General features: G+C 45.6%; 2 protein-coding genes across 2 annotated transcripts in view; one reads left to right on the top strand and one right to left on the bottom strand.

The window, feature by feature from the left end:
- LOC136963525 (protocadherin Fat 3) overlaps positions 1–6,106 on the bottom strand; it is a 50,661-nt gene extending 44,555 nt beyond the window's left edge. Inside the window, exons 1-3 of the mRNA XM_067257677.1 lie at positions 3,158–6,106; positions 2,876–3,010; positions 2,510–2,711 (exon numbers count right to left, since the gene is read on the bottom strand). Of these exons, the coding sequence (XP_067113778.1) occupies positions 2,510–2,711; positions 2,876–3,010; positions 3,158–6,106 (3,286 nt within the window). The remainder of the gene's footprint in view (positions 1–2,509; positions 2,712–2,875; positions 3,011–3,157) is intronic.
- Positions 6,107–7,863: 1,757 nt separating this feature from the next.
- Positions 7,864–16,847, top strand: LOC136962999 (multidrug and toxin extrusion protein 1-like). The gene is made up of 17 exons (XM_067256952.1): positions 7,864–8,049; positions 8,174–8,275; positions 8,533–8,601; positions 8,823–8,971; positions 9,101–9,143; positions 9,232–9,276; positions 9,398–9,495; positions 10,809–10,906; positions 11,608–11,721; positions 11,840–11,907; positions 12,040–12,148; positions 12,899–12,974; positions 14,635–14,704; positions 14,781–14,913; positions 15,001–15,095; positions 15,341–15,434; positions 15,691–16,847. Exons 1-17 carry the CDS (start codon positions 7,876–7,878, stop codon positions 15,912–15,914), a joined length of 1,761 nt encoding a protein of 586 aa, XP_067113053.1. The 5' UTR covers positions 7,864–7,875; the 3' UTR covers positions 15,915–16,847.
- The last annotated feature ends 45 nt before the right edge of the window (positions 16,848–16,892 follow it).

Raw genomic sequence — 16,892 nt, 5'->3', positions numbered from 1 at the left:
CACAGCGTCCACAGCGACACATGCGCGCGCACTTCGAAATACCGATCAATAGAACTATCAGTTAGCAAGTGGGTGAAACAACTAATAATACCTGCTACCTACATTCAGACCTGGTCATCAACTGCGCTACTACAAACTGTTTTGGACACACACGTAGCTTACTGCACACACTAACCCACACACACGACTGCTGAGCACACACACACCTCTCTCCATCAAAAAGTAAAATACACAGCCGGCACATTATTTGGGATGCGTAATAGACAATAAAAAGCTCCCTCAAAAGTAACTGTCTGCAAGGAGGGAGTTTCAACCTAAAGTGGGCTTATACAGCTTGTTAGCAAGGCTGCAGCATAGGCTGCCCGCTAATAGAGCTGCGCTGGTTTGACAGCAGGCCAATGAGAAATAGCTCGTCTCTATTCACCAAAGCAGTGACGGGAATACCAATTTGTACTCAAAGTACTGAAGGATCCAGAATTTAAGTCTGTGGATATACAATTTCTACTTTTTCGAAACGTTGTGCTTTCATCTTGGCCTTGCAGGGTCGGATCTGTCTGGGACACGGCGAGATCGGGCGTGTAACGAAGTCTGCATATGAATGATTTGTGTTGCAAGTGTGTCTCTCTGGGGTGGGAATTTGGGGTTATTTGGGCCATAGGGGGTGTTTAGTGGGGTTACGGGATGTGATAAAAAAGATGTAGCGTTTAGTCCAAAGCACATCACATTTTTAAATAGAAGTCTCAGACCATCAAATAGACTTCTGTGTGCTCTGAATGTGGTTTATATTCCCATGGTCTACACTGTGTTGGATGAGTCTGCTTTTAATTAATTAAATTTTTACACAACTTATTCCCCTTTGTCCTACCTTTCATCTCTTTCTGTCTCTCTCTTTCTGTCTCTCCCTCTCTCTCTCTCTATCCCTCCAGGGGCAGTCATAGAGTGACAGGCAGTCATAGCAGAAACACTGCATGGCAGCTAAATGTATAGAGGGTGGATGGTGGGCGTGTTACACTCACTACAGTCACTGTCAACTGACAGCAAAGGCTCTTTCTCTCTTTCTGGTGAGTTAAATCAGTTTGGACACTTGGTGCAGGCAAATGCCGTCATGCAACACTTTGCTTTTTGCTTTGTCACAATTTCAATGGTCACTGAAAGCACATTTTCAGTGAAAACCCTTCCCTATCCTAACAACATCCCTGCTTCAGTCCAGTAAAGGTGTTGCAAGCCTATGCTCCTCACCCCTCCTTCCTCATGTCTTCCATCCATTCTTCTGTTCTCCCTTTAATTTTCTTCCCTTTTCCTTTCATCCTATCCTCCTCACCTTTCCCTGTACGTGCTAGATGGTGGGCACTTTGATTGTCCATGGAAGGTCAGTCCAAAGGCCCCTTCCTCAGTGCTTATTTGGCAGTTAGAGAGAGTTAGAGAGATAGAGAGAGATATAGTACTGTACTGTGGAGAAAGCCCATGCAGCAACTCAGCTTTGCTCTCTCTTTTCTCTTTCCATACCTCTTTTCACTATTCTCTCTCTCTGCCTCCCCTCTCTCTGCCCCTCCCCTTTCTTTCTCTGCCTCTCCCCCCAGACCATAGTCAATACTAATTAGCCTAGTTAGAGGTCAATTTCAGCACCTCCCATTTAAAGTTGTGTACAGTATTTCAAACTGCAACTAAAAGTGACAGATGTTACTATGTATGGGTAAAAATAACTAGGTAGCATGGGCAGCTTTTCTTAAAATGTTTCAGAAGGTCATTGTAATTCAGTCCAAGAAGACTTACTGACTACTATCACTTTTGATACGCAGAGTTTTTGTGCATCTTTCTGGCCACCGAATGACATCATCCTATCAACAGTTTCTCACAAATGATTACAAGAAATCTGTATAATTTCTTGTCATTTCAGTGCAAGGCGGAACTAAACTTCAATTTGTCTAAATAATATAGGATTCGTAAAGCTACCCTGCCCTGCCCTGTCCTGCCTGGTCTATTCCGACCCCAGGCCCAGTCACTGTCCAAGTGCCACCATGTCCTCATTACAATAATGACCCATTCCGTCAGAGCACAATAACCACGTGAGGCACCACGAAACACACTGACTCCTAACCCCCCCTTCCCAGTATGAATGTGTGTCCCTCTCTCTCTCTGTCTCCCGCTATCTCTCACACACACACTGTCATCAGTTCAGATGCTTTGCCTGTATGTTGATGCTGGTGGGTTGGGGGAATGTGCACTGAGTGTGACAGAGAGAGGACGGATGCGGGGGGGGGGGGGGGGGGGGGGGGTGAGACAGAGAGAGGCATGGCACTGCAGCTTAAAATTGTACCCTTTCATCTATTGACAAGTCATACAATAAGTGAATTTAAAAGATAGCATAGTGATAATCACCATGTGCTGGGAAACACAAAAGATTTCTGGTCAACACAATTCATCCTATAAACAGCTCTTCTAACTTCTGAATACAGACCTCATAATCATAAGGGGAAAAGATTGTATGCACCCGCGATGCACTTAATACCTGTTTCTTCATCGATTGAGAAGCTGCCCAGACCGCTGCCAGCTCTGACAGAGTACCTCAGCACGCCATCCCTGCCGCGGTCATCGTCTTTGGCGCTCACGACTAGCACAGTCGTGCCCACCCGCGAGTTCTCCTTCACTGTGCCCCTTACAGCAAAGTCAGAGAAGTAAGGAGCATAGAGGTTCTCATTGACATCTACCACCTGTGTAAAGATGGAGACAGACTGTTACTGAATTGGAGCAACTGAGGTTGGGATTATGTATGTGTTTGTATATGGTTGTGTGAGTGTCTGTCAGAAGGTTGAACATGTGGCTTGCGTGGGGTTGTGTTCATGTGTGTGTGTGTATGTGTGTGTTAGTCACACACCTCCACCTCCAGGAAGGAGAGAGAGCGCAAACTTGGCAGTCCTCTGTCCTCAGCCAGCACAGTCAAGTTATAGAACTGCTGCCTCTCATAGTCCAGCTCCTTCCCAATCCTCACAGCACCACTCACAGCATCCACCTACACAATACAGCACAAGAGTACAGAACAGGATAGGCTATGTGTCAATGCGTTCATTGATATCCCGCTCGCATTATGTTCATATGGCTCCGACAAGACAACAACACATTCAGCAACACAGTAACCTTATTTTAACAGGTGGCCCACCTCAAACGTTCCATTGAAGTCGTTGACCAAGGAATACTGGACCTGCCCCCCAGGGCCGACATCCGGGTCCTGGGCTTGCACCCAGGCGAACACCGCTCCTACGGGGAGGTCTTCCAGGACCCTGGCACTGTAGCTAGTAGGGATGAACGTTGGAGCACAGTCGTTGATGTCCTCCAGCGTGATGGTCAAGGTGGTGACAGAGAGCCTCTGGCTGCTCCTCTCAGCCTTGTCTCTAGCCTCCACCTTCAGGCTGAAGACTGGCACTGCCTCCCTGTCCAGCTGCCCTGCGACAAACACCCCACCAGTCTCACTGTTGATTCCAAACTGGGGCACAGCACTTTGCAGGGCATAGGTCATCTCTCCATTCTGACCTTGGTCTTTGTCGGTGGCTGCGACACGGATTACATCTGTGCCCACAGCAGTATCTTCTGGGATGACAGCCGAGTAGCTTTCCTGAGGGAATTGTGGGTCGTTGTCATTGGTGTCCTCGATGTTGATGGTTAGCAGCCTCCAGCTGGACTTTTGAGGAAGGCCCTGGTCATACAGAGTGATGTTCAGGAAGTAGCGGTCTGTCCTCTCGCGGTCCAGAGGCTGGAACACGGTTATCAAGCCGCTCTCCATGTCAATGTCAAAGCAGCTGTCTTTGTTGCCGTCAGATATTGCGTGGAGAATACGCCCGTTGAAGCCTGTGTCGCCGTCTTGCGCTGTCACTTGGAAGACACTGGCACCGACAGCCAGGTCTTCCCTTACTAGAATACTGGTGGGAAAAGACTCGAACTGCGGAGTCTGTTTGTTCACAGAGAAAATGTCTGTGTAATCATCGACTACCCTGGGCTTGGTCATGGCCGATGCTTTGGTCAGCAGCATCTCAGCCAACTTCTCGGCCACCTTGGTGTCCCTGCAGGTGAAGCCCCGGGGCGGCATCCTACCTCTCACGATGGACACGTTCACGAACGTGGGCTCAGAGAACGCCTCCCCATCGGTGGCAACTACCTTCAGGTTGAACAAGTTGCTCTTCAGATTTGCCGACGCCAATGATCTCCTCAAGGATAAGCTCCCGGAGTCTGGATTCAGGTTGAAGTAGTCCAATTCATTCCCTGAGATGATCTGGTACTTAACCAGGTCCAGCTCATCTACGTCTATGGCCGACATGGTAAGGATGGGTTGGCCAATGGGGAAGTCTCGCGCTATCATGCCTCGGCACGCGTCCCTCTCGAACAGCGGCTTGTTGTCGTTGACGTTCAGCAGACGGACCGTGATGTTCACCTCGCTCTCCCTTCGGTACGGGGAGCCCCAGTCAGACGCACGCACGGAGAACATGTACATCTCAGACGAAGCCTCGAAGTCTAGCTCCTTAGTGACAGTCAGCTCCCCTGTATCTTGATCTATGGTGAACGGTATGGAATGCAGACCAGCAATGCTGTGGGTTATGCAACCGTTCTCCCCATTGTCGATGTCCACCGCTGACACCACCAGGATGACAGTGCCCACTGGTAGGCTCTCGTTGATAGAGACCTCATAGCTGGGCCTGGGGAACGTGGGAGTGTTGTCGTTAGCGTCCTCTATGCTGATAAGAACCGTGGTTTCAAGTTGAGTGAAAGATTCCAACACCGTCATTTGCACAGACTGCTGGGATATGGTGGTCAGCTGATTCACAGTGTTAATGATGCCTGTCAGTGAGTTCATGGTGAAATACTGTGAGTCAGAGAAGGAGCTCAAGCTGTAGTTGACGTTGAGAGGAGCAGGGTAGATTTTTACTACCTCTACTATGGTGCCAGGGGGTGCTAGCTCACTGATCTTGACCCTATAGACCTCCTTCTCAAATCGAATAGTCAACGGCTCTGGCGTCCTCACCTGCAGCCGAACCACCTGGGTGTTGGAAACCTTTGGAGGCGAGCCCCTGTCTTTGGCTTGGAGGGTCAGGTTGGAGCCGTAAGGAAATGTATTCCAGTCTACTGGCTCTAAGGTCTTTACCTTGTAGTCATTACTCACAGGAGACCGATCAACAACAAACTGCTCTAACGGGTCACCATCGATGATGGACACCCACTCTATCTCCCCACCGACACCCTCATCTAGATCCTCCACAGTAACAACTGCATATATGGGGTCTATGTCCAACCAGGATGGGTTGAGTGCCACCACACTCAGAACCGGTGCAAACTCGTTGATGCGTTCCACAGTGACAACCAGTTTGGCCGTGCTACTCACACCGTTGTTACCGTACAGCTTCATGCCACGGTCCACAGCCTGCACCTCCAGTTCGAAGCGATTCCGTTCCTCCATGTTGGGCCTGCCTGTGAGGGAGATGACCCCGCTGGTCGGGTGGATGGAGAAAAGCTCCACCCTTTCTTTGAGGAAGTAGTAGAACTCACCGTTGGAACCCACATCTGCATCGGTCGCCGTCACCATTCCCACGCTTGCACCCATGGCACTGCTCTCAGGGACAACAATAGAATAGGAAGTGGGAGAGAACAGGGGTCGGAGATCATTCATATCAAGGACATTGATGTAAACAGTGGCCCAGGCCTCCAGCCCTCCCGTGGCGGATGCCTTCACCGTCAGTGTGTAGTTGTCCTGGACCTCCCGATTCAAGATGACTGCACTGCCGCTATTTGTCCGGATGCGCAGGAAACAGAAGTCTCCCAGAACAAATTTCTCTGCCTGAAAAAGACCATCTGTGTCTCCAGATTCGATAGAGTATTTGACAATGGAGGCACGAGAGGGCCTGAGAACAACTCCCATTTTGACCTCACTCTTGATGTAGCTCCTAGCTGCAGAATTTTCAAAGATGGAGGCATTGTAGGAGGTCTGCGTGAAAAGGAGCCCTGATCTGGTCCTTGGATCCTGGGGAAGCTGAGCTTCACCGGAGGGGAGAAGCAAAAGGAGAAAGAGGAGCAGGACCAGAAGGGAGAAAGGCAGGATCTTGCCACAGAGGTGTGCAATCATTGCCATCCCATCACGCTATCACCCTGAAATTAAAAAGGATGTCTGATTACCGATTGAAACACAAATACTGTTACAATACATTAAACTTTATTAAATATAAATACACATAGCATTTCAATTAGATTCACATGGCAACAGAGAACATTGTGCCTTTTGATGACAACAATGTCAACTATGGAAAAGTACAGTAAATCATCAATTTGTTTTCCAGACTGGCACATTACAGATCAAAATATGGCCCTAAATAAAAAACAAATATGTGCATGCAAATAACAGTGCTACATAGTACTATACAGCGGTGAATTTTTTTTTTAGCTGATCTGTAGCTACAAATAATACAGAATTGATTATACGTGTTGCCAAGGGAAAAAATATATATCACTTAACCAACGATGCTGCACATCTGCTGTGATTTTTTCTCATGTGAGTGCATCGACGTTCTTATAATGTTGTGGGACGCGCCACTGGGTGACTGGTAGCCTATACTATTCTGCCATCAATTCCACACACAGTATTAGGGGCAATGGGGCATATAGCACCCTACTCTTTAAGTGACCAAACAATATGGGCGAGGCTATACAGATTAAATGCAAAATTTGCAAATACTGAGTGGTAGGCTAAACTTTCCGTTCCATGCATTTCAGCTTCGTAATAAATCACAACTTTATGCAGCCATTTAGTCCTTTTCTATTTATCCACGTGACATTAGATACTAGGATGATCCAAATTCGAAGAATCACATTCTTTTGGAATAGGACATAATCAGGAAAGGTTCGTTTCCATTTCGCCTATGAACTTGTTTAACTGGCCGCAGTATCAGGACTCATCTTTCCTTTGGAACAAAGCACACATTTCTGCAACCCACGTTCCATGTCTACCTTAGAGACAGATAATGTAGTCTAACTAATTCTTACCTGCAGAAGGGGGTGACTGTAGACAGTGTCTTGGGTGTAGTGATGTTGCCTCGTCGGGCAGCGCAGCGCTGTGGCATTTCAGAGGTTAGTGGTATAGGCACACTGCTGCGCGTTTCGCTTACAGTCACTCAGCATAGACCATATTGATGTGGCCAAAAGGGGAAGGCTATATCATGCGCGCGTATTTGGATGTTTCCAGTTTACGTTTGCAGGCTACATTTACTATGTTACTAATTGGAGCTTGTTAAAAACGCAAAAAATCGAAAGGTGCCCTCTGCCATCTCTTGAAGTGAGGTTAGATAGATTTCAGACATGACAGGATCTACACCAAATGATAGAAAAATATAGAAATATAGCTACAGTAGACCTACAATAAATACATTGAATAAAAGGACAGATACAACGCATAGCCTTGGTGCAATAATACTTTTATTGACAACATAAATACAATGTCCACTTCACCATTGGAAGTTCTTTCCACAACTAAAGATGACCCCTATTCATCTCGAGCTGTAATAAACAGGTTATAGACCACGCCCGACACGGCTACTGCAGTTCATCTTTTCGTTCGTGCCGTTTACTTTTTTCTGCAGTTTACTTTTCCTCTCACTTTTCGGCCTCCTATCGCGTCATCACCGTGGGGGTCAAATGAAATAGGCGGAGTTCAGCATTGTATTGACAGACCTAACTGTTTGGGAGACCACGTGTCGTGTACACCGACGCTAACACTGTGAAAGTGGTTACCACATAGCTTACCTGATAGTTCCGAATGTACATCGGCAAGGTTACCAGTAGCTTTTACTTTAGTTCGCAGCTCCGTTTAGCATAGCCCATATTCGGGGTCCCGGTCGCACAATGGCAGAATCAGCCATCAAATCTGATGGTACCAACAGAGTGAACCTTAACGTTGACGATAAGACAGATTCAAATGCATGCTGCGGTGGTTGTCGAAAATACACTAAAAGTTGTACTATAACGCAAGAATACAGAAATGAAACAGTCCAACTTTTACAACTTGCTGGACCTGTGGTATGTAGCCTCTTACTTATTTTTGCGTAACATATGTATTTTGTGGTGACCAGTAAATAAGGCTGCTTCTTTTACATGTGATTTGGCTTTAATTCACCGTTCACGTTGTCCTTTCTTCTTGTAGTTTATTTCGCAGTTGATGATCTTTCTTATAAGTTTCGTCAGCACGGTGTTTTGTGGGCACATGGGCAAAACGGAGCTGGCTGGAGTTGCATTAGCAATAGCGGTGAGCTGACATTTCAATAGCCTACTCGGTTTACCTGTTGGTCAATCAATCCGGTGTCAACCGACGTTAAATGAGTCGGTAGTAGGGATTCTTTCATTGTGACTGATTTATCACGTGATGTCTTGTGGTCCCACACTAAAACGTTAAAGGTCATATCAACCGCGGTACTGTAGCCTAGATACCAATCGGAATTGTTCTGTCCACTTGCAGGCAATTCCCCCCCTCATTCCCTAAAGCCATTTGTCTTGCTTCTCCAGGTGATCAATGTCACAGGCATTTCTATTGGTTCTGGCCTGGCTTCAGCCTGTGACACACTCATATCTCAGGTCAGTGATTACCCATGGGGCTGTAAGGGCACTAATTGGCTGGAAGGAATGTTTTAATAACTACTAATGACCTCCTTAGGGGAACTTGTTCGCAACAATGTAATAGTAAAAAAAATGCTAATATACAAACATAAAATAGGACACACAACTATGAAACATGCTGAGCAAATATGTAGTGTGTGTACCTGACTAAAAGTGTTTGTGTGTGTGTGGTTCTCCAGACGTTTGGGGGTGGTAACCTGAAGCGTGTGGGAGTGATTCTTCAGAGGGGAGTTCTGATCCTGATGCTGGCCTGCTTCCCCTGCTGGGCTCTGCTCATCAACACTGAATCAATCCTGCTGGCTGTCCGACAGAGCCCAGAGGTGGCCAGGTAACACACACAATCACACACACACACACTATCACATCTCTCTCTCTGATCACACAGAACCTTCATTGTGTGTGTCTTGTATGTCTTTGTGTGTGTGTGTGTGTGTGTTGTCCAACTTTGTGCCCTCAGGCTCTCCCAACTTTACGTGAAAATCTTCATGCCCGCTCTTCCAGTGAGTTCTCTGTAGATATAACATTGAGAATTTGGAATGTTTTTGTTGTTTTAATCCATCCGCTCAAGCTGTCATATCTGTGCTGCAGGCTGCCTTCATGTACCAGCTACAAGGCAGGTACCTACAGAATCAGGTACAGTCTCCTAAGCCTTTTTGGGGGGGATATTTTAAAGCTGTGATCGTTGAACAATGTCTGTTGGTAGGGGTGGGGTCCTTTTAACAACCTTTGACAGTGCTGTTCTTTGACCTTGCAGGGTATCATTTGGCCACAGGTCATAACCGGAGCGGCGGGCAACATTCTCAACGCTCTCATCAATTACGTCTTCCTGTTCCAGCTGGACCTGGGCGTGGCGTGAGTGAGCGCACGATCGTCATCTTTAGATCAGGGAGTCAGGTGGCTGAGCGGTTAGGGAGTCGGGCTAGTAATCTGAAGGTTACCGGTTCGATTCCTGGCTGTGCAAAATGACGTTGTGTCCTTGGGCAAGGCACTTCACCCTGCTTGCCTCAGGGGGAATGTCCCTGTACTTACTGTAAGTCGCTCTGGATAAGAGCGTCTGCTAAATGACTAAATGTAAATGTAGAGCACTGTGGCAAGAGTCACACACAATACTGTTAGTGTAGTACAGGCCCTGTATAACTTTGTTCCTGCCTAAACATTTTTCATGTTGGAAGTCTTGCTCCAAATCTAATCTAACACACCTGATTCTAATACTGTGCTGGCTAAAGTATATTAGTTCGAAGTCAAGCTTGGAGTGAAAACTGTCAGGATATAGAACGGTAGCTTAACAGGAACAGAGTTAGACAGCCTTGATACAGTTTATCCAGATGGCCCACTCTGTAGTGCCAGGTCAGTGTCAAGTCCCATTCTTGAAGAAATTGTCTCATCCACCTTACGTGGTTACAAAAACATTGTAGACAAAATTAAGCCATAAACAGTGTAATTGGAGAAGGGAAATCTCCATACATTCCAAGTTTTATTTAATATTGTGAATGAGAAAAGTGTATCATCTAGACCCGTGTTTCTCAACTGGTGGGTCCCGACCCAAAAGTGGGTCGCAAGCTTGGTGTGGAGATGGTCGCCGACGTGTGCTTGTCAAAAATTATTACTTTTATTTTTAGAAGTTACCAAACTTCCGATGGTAGGCTAAGTTTTCATTTTGAAAAGTGGGTAGGCTCACACCTTATAGTGTGATAGAAATTGTGGAATACCGCACAAATTGTTTTGTGAAATAAATTATAATGGTTTGGAAATTTACATTTACATTTAGTTATTTAGCAGACGCTCTTATCCAGAGCGACTTACAGTAAGTACAGGGACATTCCCCCGAGGCAAGTAGGGTGAAGTGCCTTGCCCAAGGACACAACGTCAGTTGGCACGGCCGGGAATCGAACTGGCAACCTTCGGATTACTAGCCCGATTCCCTCACCGCTCAGCCACCTGACTCCCTAGTCAGGTGGAAATGAAATTATTTTGGGGTTGTGACTTAATGACCAATGACAAATATGGGTCCTGAGGTTAGACCAGTGGACAACCACTGATATAGACTATACTGTCTACGATATGTTCTATTGCATGCAAGCTAAACTCACAGACGGTCATTTTTCACACTAAACATGAGCATTAACTGTCTCTCTGCTCCATTACCTCCTGCCTCCTGACTACAGTGGATCTGCAGCTGCAAACTCCATCTCCCAGTACTCCCTAGCGGTGCTCCTCTTTGTATACATCGTCTGTAAAGGGCTGCACAAGCCCACCTGGGATGGTGAGTTCTTTCTTAGGGAGGGGGAGGCGTTTGAGTAGGATATGAGTTTAATCGTTTTTCTTCATTCTAAAATGGCTGTTAACTATTCTATTTCTCAAACAGTTATGGGTCCTTGCTAGTTGCTGACATTGTAGCATGTACCATACATCTGAATGATCATGAGAATTTATCAAATTCTTTTTTAGATTTATTAACAAGTCAGGAGGAGTTGGAGAAGTCATTTTGAGTGAATATCCCTTTAAGTGGTCTATTTTGAGATATTTTGGTTGAACACAGTTTGCACTCTGCTCTAGTCCCTCCTGTCCTGTCTTTCGGTTACGGTTAAGGTTAAGTTACGGCTTGCGTTGTACTGCACAGTACTGGTCAGTACATTCCTGGGGTCCAGTTACCCTACCCACTGTCCTAGTGAGTAATATTTGACTGACGATGTTTTACTGGATAATTGTGTAACACAGGTGTTGAGGAGAGCTTGCAAGGGAGGAAATGACACAGCATTTCTTTTTCTCCTCAATTCACACACTAAAGTGTACCACAATGTTGGGAGCTCATGTCTAGAACTCTAGACTGTACCAATTCATGTTGAATTCAGCACAATTGGGATTGTAGCCTGGGCAAAACAGGTCCGGAATTCCAATAATGACCCTTTTTACCATGTCATCGTATTGTTACCACATAACACGTGTTGTGTTTCTGCGCACTAGGCTGGTCACGTGACTGTCTGCAGGAGTGGGATGCCTTCATCCTGCTGGCCATACCCAGTATGCTCATGCTCTGTCTGGAGTGGTGGACCTATGAGATCGGAGGCTTCCTAGCAGGTCAGGTTTTCCTCTTACGCCAATCACATCCATCCATGACTATCCACTGAAGTCCCTACAGGAAGCACACCTGAAAAGGAACGAGTTGAAATGCTGAATTCTTCTTCGTTTTCCTCAGGGCTGATCAGCGAGGTCGAGCTTGGGGCACAGTCGGTCGTGTACGAACTGGCTGTCATCGCGTACATGGTAAGACCCTTCAGATAGGCACACCATCTCGCCAGCAGTGGATCACGTTCGCTAATCACGACCTTGACAGTCTGTTTCGTCTTGCGTCTAACGACCTTTTAGTAACGATCTTGCCTAACCTGCCTCCCTTAGTTCCCCCTGGGCTTCTCCGTGGCTGCCAGTGTGAGAGTGGGCAATGCTCTAGGAGCCGGGGACATGGAGCAGGCGAAGCTGTCCAGCAAGGTGTCCATCATCTGTGCATGTACGAAACCAACCCCCCCCCCCCCCCCCCCCCCCCCCCAGCCTCACCACCCCCAAACTTCAACTCCCACCCTGGATGCTGACTAGTAGCTGTCCTGCTCCTCCCCCTATTTCCCCAAATTTCTAAAATGGACACCCTATATGTTCTGTGAATTTGGCTGAGGAGACAAGTCATAGCTGAAATTTAAAGCACTTGGTGCATGGTGCCCATAGAACCTACACAGTTGTAGAGCTGGTTAATATGTACATTTTAAACTTAAACTTACTCATTCAGCAGATGCTTTTATCCAAAGCGACAAACAGTCAGTATACTAAGTACAGCTAATATTCTTGGAAGAGAGGTGCACAGTCGGTATTTTGCAGTATTGGTTAGTGCCAAGGAGTAGTCTGTAATTTTGTCTGACACGTGCAACAATAGCGATCAACTGCAATATAGCATTATTCTGATGATAGGACAGTGCAACAAAATATCAAGTGCAACATTGTTTGTAGGTGCACTGTGTTAACAAGACAATAATTCAACATCAAACATTGAAAAAGATCAGTCAAGGTCAAATACAACTAGTAATAAGAAATATGCAGTTAAGTGTAGTTTAAGGTGACTTTGAGTCGAGTGATAAGTTGTTAGCCCAGGTGGAGTTTGAAGAGGTTCAACCTCAACTCTGCCAAGCCATCATATACCAGTAATAATGTTAATGTTCTTTCCTAACTATACCTGAATGACTGAAATTGTTTCCTCTACCCTATCAAGTTATCGTTTCCCTCTTTGTGGGAGGCATTCTTGGAGGGATGAAAGATGTGATAGCATACGTCTTCACCACAGACCTGTGAGTACAGTTTCAGCAGCTGGATCACCACTGTAAGAGGGAAATAACTCATCAACTTGCTAGCTCTTGGACATTGAGTCCTGCTTGCATAATAGACATGAATCGATCATGAATTAACCAGCCTGGATCAGACACTGGACCCATGACCTCTGTGACCAGTGGGGTGTACCCACACACATACACACACACCTCTAGTCCATCCTCTAGTCCAGGGGTGTACATTTACAATTCAAACTGGTCCATTGACTAACATTTTCTCCCCCAAAAGGCCCAAACCATTACCAAAAATCCGGGTGCTGGTGTTTCTGATTGAATGGGAGGTTGTATTTAACTCTGTATTACTTGAGACAGCTATTAACTCTGCAGAAAACTTCCCTCCGTATGCCTGCGCCTCGTACATACATTTTATATAACGGGACAAGTTATCCCTTCTCAGCGTGAGAAATACAAGGTGTGGCATGTGAGATGTGAACTGGTTGAAATGCATGAGTCTCACGGTGAATGCATGACACTTGAGAGCCCTGTGTCTAACGTGTGGTATGATTTTGGGCGTAATTCTTGTATATGTAGGCCCTATAGCTAATAAACAAAGTACTGACACTCGCTGCGGGAAGGATAAAGGCATATTTGTCTGTCCACTTCTCTTTTTTCTGTATCAACACTTTCGCTGTGATTGTCTGAGTTTCGTGAAGTGATTTAAATAACGCACGTGATTGGAAACACATCGTAGTATGGAGCGCTGTCTGGGACGGTGAGCCAGCGCAGAATGTGTTCATTGTAAATAACGTCTGCTTCATCAGTATTTAATTGAACAACTATTTATGAGAAATGTGTCGCGGTCCAGACAGAACCTTCACGCGGTCCGGACACGGACCGAGGTCCCCCAATTGTGCACCCCTGCTCTAGTCCAACACACAATTATTGATCATGTTAATAATGATCAATAATTGCTTAATTTTGAAAAGATTGCTCTTTCCCTACTACTCCTGCTGTCACTATAACCAAAATGTGTTTTCAATGGACTAGCCTCAGTGTTTCCTCTAGGATTTGTTTTTGCAGTGGGGGCAGGTCTGTCCTTGATAGGCTAAGCATTCTGTAGCAAATAATAACAATAAACCCACTATTTATTAATTAAAACTACTTCAGCATAATAATGCACCTAAAATACAGACGTGAGCAAGGGCAGCAATCGCTATCGAATCAACAGACATGTGCAATTTCGCTAGCAGGGAAGAATACAAACAACGAAAATCACCAGTTAACTTAATTTAAATTTTCAAGAACTATAGACTAATACAATAACAGGCTTAAATGAACTGAAAACATCAGTTATACGACTTACAGTTCTCAAGGACGCACACACGCAATCTCAACTGCGGTGTGAAGCGCGTGTCAGGGCAATTCTCACACATGCACTCTAACAATCACTGCTGATAGAAGGCCTAAAATTTTGTACAGACCGATTTCTGATACCGTGGCGGCAGAAATTTAGCCGTGGCGGGTTAAATCAATATAGACGAAACACTGAGCCTGGATGGATCTCCTCCACCAGCCATCATGTATGGAACCTGATCAATATGCTGTCCTTAGGTGTAAGATTCTGTCTATCATATGAATCTATAATATTATTTATGTACTCTTACTTTTTGTTTTCTTCCAGAGAAATTGTTAACAGGGTTGCCGACGTCATGTTGCTGTACGCCTTCTTTCATCTCGGCGATGCCTTAGCGGTGAGGAATGTGTGTGCATGCATGTGTGTTGTTTTTCTTTTTTTACTGGTGTTAATCTGTGTTCTTGTGTCTGTAGGGTGTCACAGGCGGCATTGTGAGGGGAGCAGGGAAGCAGAGTATTGGGGCCTTGTGCAACTTGGTGGGCTACTACTTCATAGGCCTTCCCATTGGGGTGTCCCTGATGTTTGCCAACAGAATGGGCATCGTAGGTGAGCAAAACTCTTCAGAGAGTTGTTAGGTGTTGGGGGGAGGAGTTTTTTTTCCCTTTACCATGTCTCTTTTTCTGCCGCTTGTAGGCTTGTGGTCGGGCCTGTTCGTTTGTGTGATCATGCAGAGCACGTTCTTCCTTATACTCATATGGAAACTCGACTGGAAGAAGGCCACTAATGAGGTAGGCCCCACGGCTAATTGTCCATCTGATAGCATCAGCTTAGTAAACTAAATTGACATCAACTACATAATTCAAGACCTAGGGCCTAAGTGTTGGACAACACACTGGATGTTAAACTATCACTTGAAGCATACAAATGTTGACAATGTTAGCAGTGGAGAAACTAACTAAGTTCAATGGGTGCTTGGTAATCAGCTCCCACTAGTAGTTTTCTTAACTGTTCTTTTGTGTGTGTCTGTGTCTAGGCTTTGGTGAGGGCAGGAGTTGATGTGTCCGAGAAGAAAGAAGATTCATTTGCTACGGAAAAGAAAGGTGAAATTCATGTGTTCCAAAGTTCCAGCATTAGAGTTCTGGCAACGCTACTTTTAATGAAGTTTAGAACTATTTGTACAGTCGAAGTATCTCCTGAAAGATTGTTACAGACGGGAACCCATTTCAACGTCATAAAGTAACCACAAAGACAAAGTTCATACCTCAAACCCCACAAACCTGGAAATGATTGTTTTTAGAAGATCTGTGCTGTCAAACTGTGCTGTCATTTGTTCATTGCAAAGTTCTCCTTTTTCACAACCCCCCCCCACCCTCCCCTCTCCAGTCTCATCCAGTTCTCTCCACCCCGGCCCAGGCGACCCGGTCTCAGTTGAGGAGAACGCGGAGGACTTGGTCTCCGAGCGGGGGGAGAAGGTCGTCACAAACGTGGGGGTGGTGCTATCGGTCAGGCAGCTGGTCCTACGGCGCGGCCTGGCCGTGTTTCTCATGCTCCTCATCCTCGCCGCTGGGATCACCGTCAGCGAGGTGCTCACCAGGCTTCTCGGCTGACCCCTGAGGCTCCCCATCGCTAACCCCCACCCACCAAACATCCCCACCTCACCCCTGATTCTCCGGTACCTGGCTCTGCCCAAACTGGTTCTGGCTGGACTCCACAAGGTCCGCCAACTAGGATCGTCAGCCTTATAATTATTATCATCATAATCACCACAAAAGAATAGTCGTAAGATACGTCCAGATTGCTTGACACCACCCTGTGTGGCTTAATAGTCAGTTATTGGTATAGATTAATGTATTTATTTTTAATTAGATGATTATCTCTATACACTGATGTACTGTAGTTCAAACCAAAGATCTCAATGCACTTTGGCTATGTATAATCATACATTATCTTTATCTTCTGTAATTATCTACACACAATCATGGACTGGAGCTCAAACTAAAGATGTCAAGTGCAGTTCTGACATGTATAATCGTGCAAACTCTGGACACTGATCACTCATTGTTAACAGTGAGATAAGATGCTAACAATGTAACTGTAAAACTTGGGGATTTGGGGTGTATCCCAGGCCCTGTTGTCAGATCTGCCATCTTAGCACTGCCAAAATGAATAATAATAATGATATTATGGTAATAAAAAGAATCATATTGTAAATGAATCACCACAAACGCTGGCATTGCCGAATCATGTCTTTTAAGATGTTTTGTGCCAAACCACCATTTTAGCTTTTTTCTTATTGCTGTGAAGTAAAATGACTGAGAAGGAAAATAGAAAATGGATAGATGTTTCAGTGTTCATCAAATCCTTCCGCTGAATTTGTCTGGCTGTGGACCAGTGCAAACAATGAAGCACCCTATTATCCCTGGTTTCCTACACACTAAAGCCACTTTAGAGAGGGACGAATGTGAAACGCATATAGACGTGGAGCTGGTTCTCTGATGTGAGAAATGTATTCATTTAATAAACACAATTGTTGAATTCAGTACATGTGCGCCTATGTGGCAACATCATCATCATTATTATGGGAG

Source organism: Osmerus mordax, chromosome 19 (assembly GCF_038355195.1).
Source record: "Osmerus mordax isolate fOsmMor3 chromosome 19, fOsmMor3.pri, whole genome shotgun sequence".
NCBI classification, from domain to species: Eukaryota; Metazoa; Chordata; class Actinopteri; order Osmeriformes; family Osmeridae; genus Osmerus; species Osmerus mordax.
The sequence above is the reverse complement of the archived record's forward strand: the minus strand, read 5'-3'. Positions and strand labels throughout refer to the sequence as shown.

Coding starts and splice junctions, on each gene's coding strand:
- LOC136962999 (XM_067256952.1), top strand. CDS start 7,876: ATGGCAGAATCAGCCATCAAATCTGATGGTACCAACAGAGTGAACCTT. Junction 8,276..8,532: donor GAGTTGCATTAGCAATAGCG/GTGAGCTGACAT, acceptor TTGCTTCTCCAG/GTGATCAATGTCACAGGCAT. Junction 12,149..12,898: donor GGTGTCCATCATCTGTGCAT/GTACGAAACCAA, acceptor TACCCTATCAAG/TTATCGTTTCCCTCTTTGTG.